Below are 16,470 nucleotides of genomic sequence, written 5' to 3' on the forward strand. Positions count from 1 at the left end.
GACAAGCCCGCACAAAGGGTCGCATCTAGAAGTGAGGCCACACGAACACGACAACCTGGACATAAGTCGTGTGGGTCGCCGCCGGCACTAACTTCTTGCAGCGTAACACGCTCGAACTAGTCGCCTGAACATTATCAGATATGATAATAGTAATTTTTCAATCTGTGAAAAGAAAGAAAAACCAACCATAACACAAATACAAAGTCGGTAAGTAAAGACGCCATTTTGCAAATGGCGTCCGACACGACAACGGGCGATATAACAACATTTCATGTAATTAACACTTGGCAAGTCAAGCGAAATACGCGAAAGACATACGAAAGCTAACGAAAATTAAGGTGAAAAACATTTCACCCAAACACAAAGCCAGTCAACACAGACGCCATTTTGCAAATGGCGTCCGACACGACAACCGGCAATATAACCAAACACGAATACAAAACCAAAGGTCCTATAAAAAAGTTGACTCCAACAGAGCCAAGCAAAAGGACGTCCAGACCCTTTAGCGAAGAGAAAAAGAAGGAAGTTAGTCATGTGACCGGAACTAGAGAGCAGTATGCAGTAGAAGAATTTAGGCCATCCCATTGGCTGTTGGGATGTTCGGACCAGACCACTTGCGTGGGGGGGAGGTGCACTTGTTTGAGGACAGGTAATGTCTATAGAAAATATGGATTAGGCACAAGTTTTCCAACATGCTAAGCCTTCTCCATACACAGTATATATAATAAACAGTTGATGCTTTTTGCCATTTTATTTAATTAAACTATACTGACCATATGTTTATCTTTCACTTGGCCATACGAGTTCACAATGACTTTGATCTTCGAATACAAGTCATGACCATGGCAATAACAACTGTACTTTGCTAAGAACCGAGTTTGAATACTAGTCATAACGAAGGCAATAACAACAGTACTTTGCTCAGAACTGCGTATGAATTCAAGTCATGTCCATGGCAATAACCACTGTACACTGCTCAGAAGTGAGTTTGAATAAAAGTCATGACCATGGCAATGACTACTGTACATTACTCAGAATTGAGTTCGAATACAAGTCATCAAGTGAGAATGAGGAAGCATATAATATAAATAATGCTTAATATTGGTAAAGGAAGGCTGTGTGCTACTGTGGAAGATTTCTTAATTGTTGATGCTCTCAGGTGACATGTAATGACATTTTCAATCTGTTATATTTATCATGTTAAAGGTGGCATGAGTGTAACTAGTAGTAATTTTCAAGCATCTGTCAATCATTTGTAAGCAGCTTTGTGTGACAGTGAATGAACAGCCCAGTGTTGAGCTTTTTAGAACTGATTCACAGCTCACTTTATGTTTGATACAGTTTTTAGAACTGATTCACAGCCCACTTTATGTTTGATACAGTTTTTAGAACTGATTCACAGCCCACTTTATGTTTGATACAGTTTTTAGAACTGATTCACAGCCCACTTTATGTTTGATACAGTTTTTAGAACTGATTCACAGCCCACTTTATGTTTGATACAGTTTTTAGAAGTTCTTATGCTAGACATAATAATTAAAAAGTAATTTTTGGGGCGACTTGCAAACTGAATTATTTTTATCTGTAATCCATCTCACATTTGTGTTTGTATTTTAAACAAAGTCAGGCTAGGGATTTTTAAAGCAATATTAGCACTACGAAATTGTACAATCATCATAGGCTATGACGTCACTACAGCGCACACCATAGTGATGTCATAGCTTATGATGGTTTTACAATTTCATAGTGCAAAGATAGCTTTGAAAATATGGGCCTTGAATCCCAGATCCAAACGATTCACCTCACACCAGCTTTCTCTATGTTGGCAACTCATAATTGAAATGCCACTATGCTTTATATATCAAAACTGTTGCTAAATATGTTTAAAGATAAATCATTTTAAAAGAAAAATATAAAGCAAGATACAAATAATGCACAAAAAAAAGTCACATAATTTAAAACATTTCGCATAAATATTAAAAGAAATATATATATGTATATATGTACTTCTACATACTTTTTCATATTATATAAGTACTTTTTCAACAAATTTATTTTAACAGTTTTTAACAATACTTAGGCACTGATATATATAATGGGACTAAATTTTATACGATCTGTACAAACAAAAAACATTTTCTTCCAAATAAGATATAAATATGTATATTTAAACAAAACAATATTTAAATATACATATAATATTAAAAATACTGTGAAGATGGACAAACTACTGAGTATCAGTGAACAATTATTGAATTTGGATAAATATTAATGAATATTAACAAAACTATTAATTTATCAGTAATAAAACTAAGCTGAAAATCTATATTCCAAAAAATGTGCAGATATTTTAAACAAATCTGAAACAAATATATATGTACACATAAAATATATGTGATTGTATCTGCAAAAAAAAAAAAGTTCAGATGTGGCATTACATGTATGTCATTTACAGAAAATGCTTAAAAGGAAATCATGTGGAATTTCAATGGGAGACAAATTCTAGGTACATTTTTGTTGAAAATATTAAGCAACTAATTAATTATATTACATTAAAAACAATGTATGTTTCTGTTTATTACATTTTAAATTTTATAATCTGAAATACTATAAGAAACTCTTTACACTATAACTTTAAAAAAAATAGAAACAACTCACAGCATAATTACATCTCAAGATTCCAGTTGTCACATATATCGTTGTGTCCTAACAAGTAGACACAGTACTCATAACCACTGGCTATAAAAAAAATGCAAAAAATATTGTAATTGTTTTTCTCTCATTCATATATCTGCCGATGCAATCACTTGTGCATTACAATGTCATAAATACTATAAATTATTTTTAAATTTAAGAATAAGATTAGGAAACTGTACCAAAAAATAATTAAAAACTAATTGTCCAAACACCATGACAGTTCAACAGAAAGGGCAAATTCAAAGAACAAATGTTGTCTCCGTTTTTACTGGGAATTAGAAATGTTTATCTCTACTTTTTTTCAAAAGTAATATAGCTATTACTAGTTAAACAATTAATCAGGTTCTTTCTAGTGAAGTCTAGTATAATACGCACCTTTTGGTCTTTTAAAAATGTAATGGTAAAATAAATAAATAAATAAAATAACTTAGTTTGATTAAAATTGCATTTTCAACAATTTCCAGCAGAGTTTTAATGTGTAAAACAAAGCATGATAAAACTAGAGATTATGAGGCCACCACCATTTGTTTTGATTATAAATTCAAGAAAGGTTTAGCTGCTGAATAAGATTCATTATGAATATTTCATAAATATTCGGTGAAAAAAATTATTAAGATTAGATGCATGCATCCAATTCTATCAAGCAACAAAGACCATCTTGGCTATATCTATTCTAATGCACTGTACATCTTCTGGTTTTGACAAAGGGCTCAGTTATATGTATTTATAAAATCTGTCTAGGGCCCAATTTACAAAGCCTGTTTTTCTTAAAAGCAGGTATTCAAGTATTGTAAATGTATGTAGTTACACACATGTAAGACATAAACAGGTGTTTAAGCATTGTAAATGTATGTACAATGTAGTTATATGCATGTAAGACATAAACAGGTGTTTAAGCATTGTAAATGTATGTAGTTACACGCATGTAAGACATAAACAGGTGTTTAAGCATTGTAAATGTATGTAGTTACACGCATGTAAGACATAAACAGACTTTGTAAATTCAGCCCCTAAAATCCAGTAGGGAATACTGGTATTTATTACTTATTTGATTCACATTAAACGGTGTGGTGATTAAAGTTACAAATACGTTACAACAATTTGAAGAGTAACTCTAATATTAAAAATCTTTAAGACTGAAATACACAGTAACTGAAAATAAAACTGAAAATGGTATTCTGTGTTCTTATGAAAAATAAAACAGAGCCCATCATGAACTTATTTCATAAATCTCAGTGGCGGATCCAGAAAATCAATTTGGGGGGGGGGGGCAATGACATGAGGCGGAATGCCAAGGGAACTTTGGGGGAGGTTTGGAAAGGGATCGTAAAAAAAATTAAAATTATAACTCACAAAATTTAGAAGGGGGCTGGGCCCCTGGCCCCCACCCCTAGATCTGCCTCTGAATTTCATATAGTACTCATGACCACCTAATAATATGTTTATACCAGATGTAAAATATCTGTATTAAAGTGATCAGTGAAGAGAAAAGAAAAGAAAAGTCAGCAGCATGAATTACAAGATATCACAAGCATGGTGTAATCAAAATAGATAATAATAATAGTTGAAAACACATTCTTTTTACATAACAACCTTTAACACTTAAAACATTCTGCAAAAGTTCAAAGATTGGAGGAGTTGGCAGACTGGGGAAAAAAATTACATGATTTTAAAGAAGGGCAGGAAAAGGAAGCAGTGGAATAAAAAATAAAAAAGACTTCTGGCTTAAAATGTTCAGTAAGCAGGTAAAAATAATCAATTATATGCAGGCAGTGAGATAGAAATAAAAAAGGCAAACTAAATGCATTGATAGGATCTCGCTAAAGGCACAAGGTGGGGTTTAATCTTCATCAACGTCCTGTCTGATGCTGTCCAGAAACGACACGCCTCTTTCAGCCATCTTTGTGTGCTGGTCATCATAAATCTTCTTCTTCTCCTGCAAAGCAATTACTTTGGACTTAATTTAATTAAACGTATATATGTTCTTTTAGCTGCCTGAATCATAGAAAAATATTTCTCTGCATGTATTGCAAAAAGTATAGATTTAATGACATTGAAACAAAAATCAAATCATTTTCAAAATATTATTTATTGTTCATTCGTAAGATGGGTTTCCACAATTAAGCCTTAAGGTGTGTCGACATGAGTCATAAATGTTAACCATTTAAAAATTTTACAGTTGGTCTGAGCCATTTTATTTGGTGCACAGAAATGTTTTTTCTACAATCATGTTAAAATGCCCTATAAACATTAGAAACAAAAACACACTAGAAATGTCAACAAAATATTTTGTCAAATAACATATAACATACAATGTTGAATAGAGGTAAAAGGTTAAGAGTAAAAAGCAGAGTGGTTGTTTTTTGTTTGTTTTCAACCTAGTCAATACATGTAATGCCAATGAAAGACAAACAATCTTTAACCAGTGACAGTATTTAGTCTGCTAAACATTGGTATCACCTGACGATTTCAGCTATGTTTAAAACAATTAAGAAGAATTTTAGCATCTAAAGTCCGAACCACATTGTTAACAACTACCATAAATTATTCTCCTACCTTTAATTACTGTGAGATTTTACCCACATTTTGTCCAGACAGAAATCTTGAAAAAAACATTACAATGACACAGATTCCACATATTTGATGATAACTATATCACCTATATCAGTTTTTCTAAGATCTCCCAGGACAAAAAAGCATGTAGTTTTCCGCCATCTGCCATTTTACTTTTTTCATGGAATACTCTTGTGGAAGCCTCCGAAGTGTTTGACGTAATTAATATGACGTCAGCATGATTGCTTTTATACCATAATGCATGTTATCATATGGCACTGTTAAGATTATGTGATATTCTTTCAACCCTCTTGAAGAGTATTCAATAAAATGGTAAAATGGCACACACTTACATGCTTTTTGTCTGATGCGATTACAGCGAAGTTGAGATAGGTGACATGTTTATCATCTAGTATGTGGAATTTGTGTCATTGTAATTGTTTTTTCACGATTTCGGTCTCAACAAAATGTGAGTAAAGTCTATCAGTAATTAAAAGTAGAAGAATAATTTACAGTAATTGTTAACAATGTGGTTTGGACTTGAACAATTACTTGACACATTACAAACCTTCAATTCAGGTGAAAGAGGCCTTGCCTCTCCCTTTTTCTTTTCTTCTGAAGAATCATCCTGCAAAATATTGACAATAAGAGTTAACAGAAACAAAAATGGAAAATAATATTTATTTAATGACACCTCAGCACATTTTTAATTATGGCTACTTGGTGGCTAACAAATGCTTATTTTAACACTTGGGGGGGAAGAGAGAGAGAGAGAGAGAGAGACAGAGAGAGAGATGTTTTATTTAACGACACACTCAACACATTTTATTTATGGTTATATGGCGTCAGACATATGGTTAAGGACCACAGATTTTGAGAGGAAACCCACTGTCGCCACTACATAGGCTACTCTTTCCGATTAGCAGCAAGGGATCTTTTATTTGCGCTTCCCACAGGCAGGATAGCACAAACCATGGCCTTTGTTGAACCAGTTATGGATCACTGGTTGATGCAAGTGGTTTACACCTACCCATTGAGCCTTGCGACTGGCATCCGAACCCAGTACCTACCAGCCTGTAGACCGATGGCCTAACCACGATGCCACCGAGGCCGGTAGAGATAGACAGAGACAGAGACAGACATAGAAAGAAAGAGTGACAGAGAGAGAGAGAGAGAGAGAGAGAGAGAGAGAGAGAGAGAGAGAGAGAGAGAGAGAGAGAGAGAGAGAGAGAGAGAGAGAGAGAGAGAGAGAGACAGAGAAAAAGGAAGTAACTTGTTGCTGCCACATAGGGTACTACTACCGAAATAAAAAAGCAAGTGATCTTCTATGTGCACTTTTCCATAAACAGGAGAGTACATACCACAACATTTGAGGGTTCTTAGCAAAGATTGACTGGTCATTTAGTTTGAAATATTTATTTCTCAAAAATAGATACATTACAATACAAAATGATATGAATGGTGTAAAATGAAAACTCATTAATAAAAAAAGTCATATGTTTGGATGCAAAAAGAAAGCCTGTGAAGTGTTATTTTAAATGTCTATGATAAAGTTCAGAAATGGTTAGAAAACATTTGTTTTATTTAATGAAACCACAAGAGCACACAGTTTTATTAAATCATTAGATACTGGATGTCAAACATTTGATATTCAGTCTTAGAGGAAAGATGCTTCATTTTTACATTAGCAGAAAGGGATCTTTAATAAGCACTTTCCCACAAACAGGACAGCACACCACACATTACAGCCTTTTATATATTAGTCGTGAAGCATTGGATGGGATGGGGGGAGGGGGCAACCAATCAGAAAATAGGACTACTGAGGATAAAGTTAACTTTGTTTTGTTTAATGACACCACTAGAGCACATTGATTTACTAATCATCAGCTATTGGATGTCAAACATTTTGTAATTTTGACATAGTCTTAGAGAGGAAACCTGCTACAATTTTCCATTAGTAGCAAAGGATCTTTTATATGCAGCATCCCACAGACAGGATAGAACATACTACGGCCTTTGATATACCAGCCGTGGTGCACTGGCTGGCATGAGAAATAGCCCAATGGGCCCACTGACGGGGATCGAGCCTAGACCGACCATGCACTTTTACCACTGGGCTATGTCCCACCCATGACCACTGAGGAGAATTCAATCCCATCATCAAAGCATCCCAGGAGAGCACTCTTCAGACTGATCTAGATCCCACCCCAGTAAAAAAAATGGACAGAAAGAAAGGAATATAATGTTTAATACCTTTTCTTGCATCCATCCCTGGTCTTTCTGTACACCTGGACGTTCTTCTTCAATGGCATCCAGATGTCTTCCTCTACAAACAAACAACAAGATGTGTGAATCATACACATGGACAATTCATAATACAAACACATTTAAAAAAAATTCTTCTATGGGCTCATTCAATAATAGGAGAAAAATTGGAGTGCTTTCTTTTTAAATTATACTTCACCTGACTTCAAACAAAGGCATATTCCCCTAGGAATATTAGTCTGGTCCAAATATCCCACCAGTCAATGGGATTACTTCCAAATCTTCCAATGAGTGAAGTAGAAAAGAAATACATAATACTCTCAGTTGGCTAGAAAGGGTTATGGAATGCACTTGTTGCATTCAAAGTACACGTCAAAAGGCATTATGTTGAATGGCCCTATTCTTTTAGTTTTAGGTTTGAGTAATTATATTAAAGTTTCCAATAAACATGCACACACCTCCTCACTTTGCTCAAGCAAAGTTTATTTTGTTAATACATTTTTCACAGAAACATGTCTTGACAACTGAAGATCAAGGCAAATAAACTAACAAAAATTAAGTTAAGCTGACAAAGGCACAATTATACTAGTTGTTTGCTTTTAACAAACTGGTTTATCAAAACTTTTTTTTAAAGACCTTTTTTAAAATTGACCTCCTCCTGACTAATATACAACAACTCTCACCCTTGTCTGTACTGATTGTGGAGCATAGAAAAGCTGCTCTCTGGATTGGCCAATTCTCGTTCACATGCTCGCAGGAAATCTGCCACCATGCTTTGCTCATATTCCTCTGCCAGATAGAGTGGTGTGCGACCAAAGTTGTCTTCAGCATCCAGCCGTCCATGATTTGCAACCAGCCACTTCACGCAATACGCGTGACCCCTGAAACAAATAAGACACATGCGTAAACTATTAATGTTTTTAAAATAAACACAATGTGCGTCATAAAATATTGACCATGTGTTTTGGGAATTGACTCCTAAGCAGAGCCAAAGAAAAGACGTCCGGATTTGATAGTGAAGAGAAAAAGAAGGAAGTTACAGTCACATGACCGGACCTAGAGGGAATATGCAGTAGAAGAATTAAGGCCATCCCATTGGCTTTTGAGATGTTCAGACCAGACTACTAGACATAGGGGTGAGTGCACTTGTTTGAGGACAGGTAATGTGAAAAGAAACATACTTTTCTGCTCAAAGATGAAATTAGTTTAAAGGAATGAACCCTAGATAATTGACAGTAAAATATTTTCAATTGTTACAGCTATTTTTGGTCATCCTGAATTTTATGTGCAGCAGAAAGGATATACATGTATGCCTCAAAACCTAGGGCGCGTGACTTTTAATATGGAGTATAAATAGCTGTGAAAGACTCATTCTCTGACAGCTAGGTGTAATTAGTTCAAAACACTCTTGTTGCAAGCAACTAACACAACTGAACATGGCATGTAAAAAGGTTTAAAGATTCACTATCTGAATGCAAGATTCATTTGACACATTTTGAATGCAAGATTTCTGAATGCAAGATTCAACTGTTCATGAAATATTCAAATAATGCAATAAGATCAACCCCACAACGTAAAATGGTCTAAAAGACTCACCCTTTTGCAGCGAGATGCAATGCTGTCTGCTTATCAATAGTCTCCTTTATGATTGAAGCCCCCATAGCAGCCAAGACCTGGAAAAAGATAAGTGATTCAGGTGTTATAGGACTGATCATTGGACCAAACATATACATTTACAATAAATCAGGGAACCTTTTTAAAACAATAACTAAATTTATATTAAATAAAAAAATAAGTCTCTGTTTAAAAACACAAAGAAAAAAAGGTCTTGTCAACTAAATCATTAGGAGAAAAATTTAAGAAACAAACAAAACTAATCCTAAAATTTTGTATGAAGTATCTTTTATAAATATTAACCCAAAGAAACTAACAGGAATGACAAACATGTTTTATTTGTTATTTCTAAAATTGGTAAACTGATGCAAGATAATTATTTGCCACCATATCCTATATATGATGCACATTTAACACTGTCCAATATATTCTGTTCTATATTCAATGCTTTCAAATAAATTAAATTGGTTAAGCAATCAATACCAGGAAATGTTGGTCAGAAACTAACCATCATAACATTAACGTGTCCATTCATGGCCGCGATGTGTATCGGAGTGTATCCGGTAGGAGTCTCCACATCCAGGCTAACTCCACTTGTTGTCAGCCACTTGACAGTGTTAATCTGGCCAGTAGATGTCGCCAGGTGCAGGGCTGTCCAGCCATTCTCGTCTTTGGAGCTGAAACATTGAAACATAATCATTCTGTTAAAAGAGAACTGTAACTATCACAGGCCCTAGTCTAGAATTGAAAAAGTATGAGAAGTGACTTCTCCCTTCCCAGAAGAAAGGGGAGAAGTTTGATAAAAATAGGCGAAGTGAACATTTATCGGTACATTTCGTAACATTTCGCCAGTTTCCACGTTTAATCGGAAAAATTCTGAAACAAAGACTACTCGAGGGTATAGACTGGTGCCAAAGTAAAAAAACAGCCAAAAATATTTTATACTGCATAATAGCCAGGGTCAGCAGCTGTAACAGAGAGTATTATGGACTTGAAAACATGTTTAAACTTCATTAACAGAGGACTAGGAAACCAGGTGGGCATAGGAAAATACAAGTTAGTTATTATATACAGTCGAACCTGTCTATGGAGGCCACTCGTGGGACATGAAAAAAGTGGCCGCTATAGAGAGGTGGCCGCCGTATGCAGGTCATATATAAGTCCGAATTTTTAAAAATAATTACACGTATGTTGCAATAGAACTATTAAGGAGCCTAAGGAGCGTGTTGTGCCTATGCCTGAATGAATCCAGCCACCCATTTGACGCTTTGAAACTTGCTATTCCCAAATCTTCGGCAAATTTTAACGCCTTCTCCTTAATCAGTGGACCGCTGACATTTATTCTACGAGCAGTGGCATCTTGGAACCATTTCCAAACCAACATGTTAATATCCTCATTGCCTGTAAGTTTTCTCTGCCTTTTTCTGTCAGAGGGCTGGTTGTTATCATAATCTGCCAACACCTCCGCTTTTCTCTTTAAAATGCCATCAATCTGAGTTCTACCCACCCCGAAATGTTCAGCAATTTTTCTAGCACTCAATTTGTCTTTCTCTGATTTTTTAATGACCTCTACTCTCTGTTCCAACGTTAACACGATCAGCTTACTGGGTTTAGGTGGCATTTTGAAAATAAATATCAGAAATAAACTGCAGCAGTATTTAATTCCTTCTAGAGTTGACACGTTTAACTCCAGTTGTTTTAGGCTAGATACCCTCTTATCAACTGCGTTTAATGACCACCCACGATGACTAGTATATCGCACCGTTAATCCAGATTAAAAACACTTGTTAATTAATGAACACAGCTAAGCGACCGACGACCTTTAAAGGACCGCTGTTTATCAAGCCAATTAGTTATATCAATAAAAACATCTTACGTTTTTTTTTTACGATTGCCGACATTTCTTTATAACTTGCACTAAAAAACAATTGTGGCCGCTATAGCAGGTTCATTTTCGCTTTTTTATGTCAAAAGTGTGGCCGCTGGCCGCGTTGAGCAGGTGGTTGCCATATAGAGGTAAAATATATAGTAAAATTCATTGGGGGGACCTCAGGGTGGCCGCCATGGACTGGTGGCCGCCATATGGAGGTGGCCACGAAGACAGGTTTGACTGTACTCTTCAAAAATAGTAGGGGAACTCTAATAAGAATTTACAATTGCCAAAAATGTAAGGTATATAAGCTGTGGGGAATTGTTATATGATAATATTGAATTAATTGGGCAAACATTATAACTGATAGTTCAGTATTACAGTAGGTTTTATGACCACCAAAGATCTTGAAAGACGATTGGGGTCAGAAGTGAAATTTGAAAGTTGACGGGTTTTTTATCAGTAAAAAAAATCACAAATTCAAAGAATAAAAATGACAAAAAAACAAATAATAACAACTGTATGATCAACAGAATGAAAAAGATTGACAGAAATAATGTCCCACAGTGATTAATGGATCTTCCTGGAAATGGTTAAAATTGAGAATGACACCCCATGCACGTGTATGGGGCAACTGCGTGATGCATGTGCAAACTATGGAATGTGTTTCGGTGTGTTGATAAACAGACCTGAACATTCTTTACTAGGATGTCTGTCGTCAAAACGTATAACCTTAATATTTCAGGTTCCCCTACTTTTTTTGAAAAGTATATAAATGGTTATTTCCACCCTTTTCATGTTTTGATTGATAGTCAACAGTCCCAGGTGCATCAATCAGAATGAATGAAGGAATGTTTAAAGACACCCCAGCACATAAATACGCATCAGCTATTGGGTGTCAAATGAAGGTAAGTACATGAATATGATTATTTACATATAGGTAAAAGGTGAACGATAATGAAACATAATTTTCAAGTTCACTGACAGTATTTGAACCACCAATGTTGTTGGCACACTGGTAATAACCAAACTTACTCCTTCAGCTCTGGGTAGTGTTCCAGCAGTTGTTTAATTCTCTCAAGATTTCCTTTCCTGGCCGCATCGTGAATTGTCTGACCATTGAGAATACTACGTTCCTCTTTTCTCTCCTGTTTGTCATGTTGATGCTTCTCCTTGTTAGCTGCATCAATCCCAGCCTGGTAGAAAAAGATAACAGAATTACACCAAATATTACAAATTCCCGATTCCATGCTTTGTGAAATGTATCAGAAAAACAGTTTGATGTTTCCATTTTTCTTCTGCTTTCAATCAAGATTTGGCCATATTAGATCAATACTCCAGATGTGATGACGAAATGTGACGTCTTCCGGAGGTCGTCGAGAAGTCCCCAGAGTTTGATATTATGGGGTGTGTGATGTTTTCATTAAGAAAACAAACATTGCTGCCACATCATGAAATGCCGCAAATGCTGACAGGTTTTTTTTACCTTGTTAAGGTTACACACCACTATTAATTACTCCATGCAGTTCAATACAATTTCTATGTCAGAATATATTCTGTGAAAAATATTATCTGTCGAAAGGGTCATGTGACTACTAATTTTAGGGAGTGCTCTCAACTGACATGTATAGTGTAAAAAATCAACATAGGTCGACCACAAAATTGTTCAATTAATGGCCTCTATGCGACCATCGCCTCGTGTTGCTGTTACACAAGTGGCACTACACCACTTGCACAGTTGTTATCAGTTAGTACTACATGTAACTAGTTACTTCAAACCAATGGGTTATTTAAATACTACAGAGGTCAACTTACGAGTAATCATCAAAAAAAGATTTCAAAAAGGATATCAGAATTTTGTAGTATATTTTTTTATGAGGAACTATTTCCTAAACCGGACTATATTAAGTTGCTATAGCAAGTAACAACACGACGAATGGTGGTGTGTTGTCTGAAGCAGATTGTGAAATGGTTAGGCTTTAAATGTACTCAATAAAATGATTGAGTAATTTTTTTTAAAATTATACAATGCCAGAAGCTAAACAAATAACAGTAGCCTAAACACAACTGAATCATTGTGGAAATAACACATCAAAGTGGGAAAATCATGACATTAAATGTGCTGACTTAGTGGTGGTTCAACTATAAAGTGCTGGTCAGAACTTAAAGTGTAGGGCCCCATTCCACAAAGCGATCTTAGCGCTAAGATCACCTTAAGAGCATTTTAGGGCTAAGATCACTTCGTGGAACTGGGCCCTGGTCAGAACTTAAAGTACTTGTGAAGCCCAATAAGTAATATCTTAATTTGCTTCATATATTTTTTTTTATCCATTTGCTTGTTTAATAGATCTACGTTAGGGGAGTAATTAATAAAAAAAAAAAATTTTTTCATACTAAGGTTTGTAGTGAATTGGGGATAGAGTTGGATCTTTTGGAACTACAGAACACCTACTATATATATGTAACTCTAATATACTGACCTTGTATCCTGCCAGAAAAGTCTCCTGAACAGGTCTGCCTTCCTCTGCCTGCCCAGAGCTCTCTCCCTCAGCTCTCATCCTTTCTGCATTCTTGTCTGGGTTAATCGACCGGAACGTGAACGTCGGACCCTTCGTTTGGTCGTCGTAGAAAACATCTTTCATATCCTTGCGTCTAGCATCATCGTGTCTTGTAGAATCCTCTCTGGAGTCCTTGTGAGACACCTCCACCACCGCCTCCTCCGAACGACTCTCAGAGTCACTGTCACTTTCACTTTCGCTGCTGCCTGTGTAACTGGAGCCTGACGAATCGTCCGAGTCGTACTTTCGCTGACGAGTCTGCGGGGTTCTCGATTCCGACTGGCTCGTATTTACTCGCATGCTTGTGTTATTCTTCGTGCCTGTTCGCTCAGATTCATCGGATGTTTCATTTTGTGGATCTAATAAATTTTCCTCCGACTTCAAGGCTGTAGATTGAGAAGTTTATTAACAAATCAAACAAACTGCTTTGTAATGTGTAATACATAACTGATATCACGGCTAGCTCTGGCCCACACCAAATTCGCAAATTGCAAATTTCAAAAATTATTGAAAATTTTAATTTGGCAAAATAATTTCATGAAATAAATGATATTTGGTTAGAAAATAACTGGGTTTCTGCCCTTTTTGAAGATTAGTAGATAATTTGGCAAACTTTTCTGCTAACCCAGAGTTGTTTTTTTTTTGTGTTTTTTTATTATTCACAGATTCCCTGGATAATGTTCTAACCATCTTCATACAATTTCAATATATATAATTATAATGAAATGTCAAAATAGTTTCGTAATTTATATATAATAATTTACAGCCACAATTTTAAATTGTCTATTTAATTATCATCAAAGGTGTGTATTATTATCTCAAGACAGAAAATGGTGTACATCTGTTGCATTTTTATGGTTAATGAATGAATATGTAAGAATACCCCAGCGCAAAGAACCCAAAACCCAAAAAACAACCACAGACATCAGAGAATTGAAAATTTGCTAAACCAGTTATGGATTACACAAATCCAGGTAACCAATTTTGTTTTTGTGTCACCCATTATGATCATGTAAATTGTGTCCTAAATGTAAGGCACAAACAAAAAATTGGTGATATAAAACTAGATTTGTGTGAGCAAAAAAAAACTATTGTTCCGAGATTCAAAATTTTATGAGACCTGCATCAGCTATTGGATGATTTTTATATTGCCATGGATTTGTTGATATGCAGAATGGAATAGAATAGATGTTTACGACACCCCAGCATGAAAAATCAGCTATTGGATGTCAAACTGCAAAATGGATTTCATGGTTTTGAAAATAATAGGTTTGTTGTTGAAAAAGTGTACATGGATTCTGAATAAACTAAAGACATTCTAGGATAATTATATTTAACATATTATTTACATAATATTATTTGATATCATATCAGTTCCTATTAAAGAAGCAGCTGTTTGTTTCTGAGTAAATATTTTCAGAGGTAAACTTACCTTCAATAATAGCTCTGTCCCTGTCACACTGTAGCTCTCTGTATGTCCGTCTGTCACCGTCCTGTCCCGACAACCACTGGTCACACGGAAACTCGTGAATCCGTTTAGTTAGCATATCATACACAGACACACCTTCCAAGAACCAAGCATAACCTGCAATAGAAGTTAAAGTGTGCTTTATTTCAACACACACCTACAGCACATTGATTAATAATTAATTATCAGCTATTGATATGGATGTCAAACATTTGGTGATTCCAACAGTCTTCAGAGGAAACCTGCTCCATTTATCCATTAGTAGAATAGGATCTTTTATTATGCATTTTCCTAAAAACAGGACAGCATATACCATGGCTTTTGATATACCAGTTATGGGGTACTGATTGGGACAGAACAAATCCAAAGGGTGCACTGAGGGTGTCTATCCTACAACCTAAGCATCTCAGATGAGTGTTCTACCAAATGATCTAAAGCCCACCCCAACCTGTAATGAATAACACTGGAAGTCAAACAGTATTCACAGCTTTGTTAAGACTAAACATGTTCCCTCTTAATCCACATTTCAACTTTCTGTATCATATGCTGTATTCACATTTATATACTTATTGCTAATCCTTTCTTTTTCTTATTCTTAGAACTACTATTTATAAGTAAAATATGACCATGTATAATGGTAAAAACAATATACCAAGTAATAAATTTTATTTATTCATATAATTAGAAACATCTATAATTTTTGTATTCCAGGGGCCTAATTCACTAAACTGTCGTAACTTTGCGATCTCACAGTGCCATGCTAAAAGACTTGCAAAGAGGATGCTTTGTTGTCTAACAGAGCCAAAGAGACCTTTGTGAATTAGGCCCCAGGTATGAAAGATCTTTTGAAAAGAAATTATTACACAAGTACAGTGAAACCTCTAATAAGTAGACACCTGTTTATAAGACACAACACTTTGTTTTTCAAATAAATTTTCATTATTCAGTACATATTGACATCTATTAAGACTTAAAAGGCCACTGTTTAATCTCCTTGACATACATTGTATATACTAAATATTGATTTGATTGTGCTAACAGTAAGACTTAAAGTTATTATTCACACATTAAATTACACCTTGACTTCTGCATAACACAGACAAACTGTTCCTCAGACATTTACATAAGTCTTTACTTGAATGTTATCTCACTGTTGGAATTATAAAATAAAATAAAATTTCACAAAGGAATAACATAACTTTTCTAACAATGTGCTATCCTCCATAATTTGTGGACAAAATTAAAAATCATATATTAATACTTACTAAGTTCAGTATAGTCATGGCCAATTTTAATCTTCCTTAATTTCCCCACATGATGACAAGCAATATTAAAGAGATCTTCCTGTAAAATGAAGTAAATTGCTTAAGATTTTTAATTTTCAGCAAGCAAAATCATGACATGAAAATATTTAATGCACATAAATGAAAAATATACAATTTTTG

At 35.0% G+C, this 16,470-nt stretch overlaps 1 protein-coding gene across 2 annotated transcripts in view; it reads right to left on the bottom strand.

Moving 5' to 3' along the window:
• Positions 1–3,608: 3,608 nt before the first annotated feature.
• The window catches only part of LOC121379401, a 46,217-nt gene continuing 33,355 nt past the window's right edge, over positions 3,609–16,470 (bottom strand). For both annotated transcript variants that reach the window (XM_041508002.1, XM_041508001.1), the window contains 10 exons: positions 16,291–16,369; positions 14,990–15,142; positions 13,480–13,943; positions 12,035–12,195; positions 9,638–9,806; positions 9,112–9,188; positions 8,199–8,396; positions 7,504–7,576; positions 5,819–5,878; positions 3,609–4,633 (listed from right to left, as the gene is read on the bottom strand). In XM_041508002.1, coding sequence (XP_041363936.1) covers positions 4,538–4,633; positions 5,819–5,878; positions 7,504–7,576; positions 8,199–8,396; positions 9,112–9,188; positions 9,638–9,806; positions 12,035–12,195; positions 13,480–13,943; positions 14,990–15,142; positions 16,291–16,369 — 1,530 coding nt within the window. In that variant the 3' untranslated portion in view covers positions 3,609–4,537. The remainder of the gene's footprint in view (positions 4,634–5,818; positions 5,879–7,503; positions 7,577–8,198; positions 8,397–9,111; positions 9,189–9,637; positions 9,807–12,034; positions 12,196–13,479; positions 13,944–14,989; positions 15,143–16,290; positions 16,370–16,470) is intronic.

This window comes from Gigantopelta aegis, chromosome 8 (assembly GCF_016097555.1).
Source record: "Gigantopelta aegis isolate Gae_Host chromosome 8, Gae_host_genome, whole genome shotgun sequence".
Taxonomy (NCBI): Eukaryota; Metazoa; Mollusca; class Gastropoda; order Neomphalida; family Peltospiridae; genus Gigantopelta; species Gigantopelta aegis.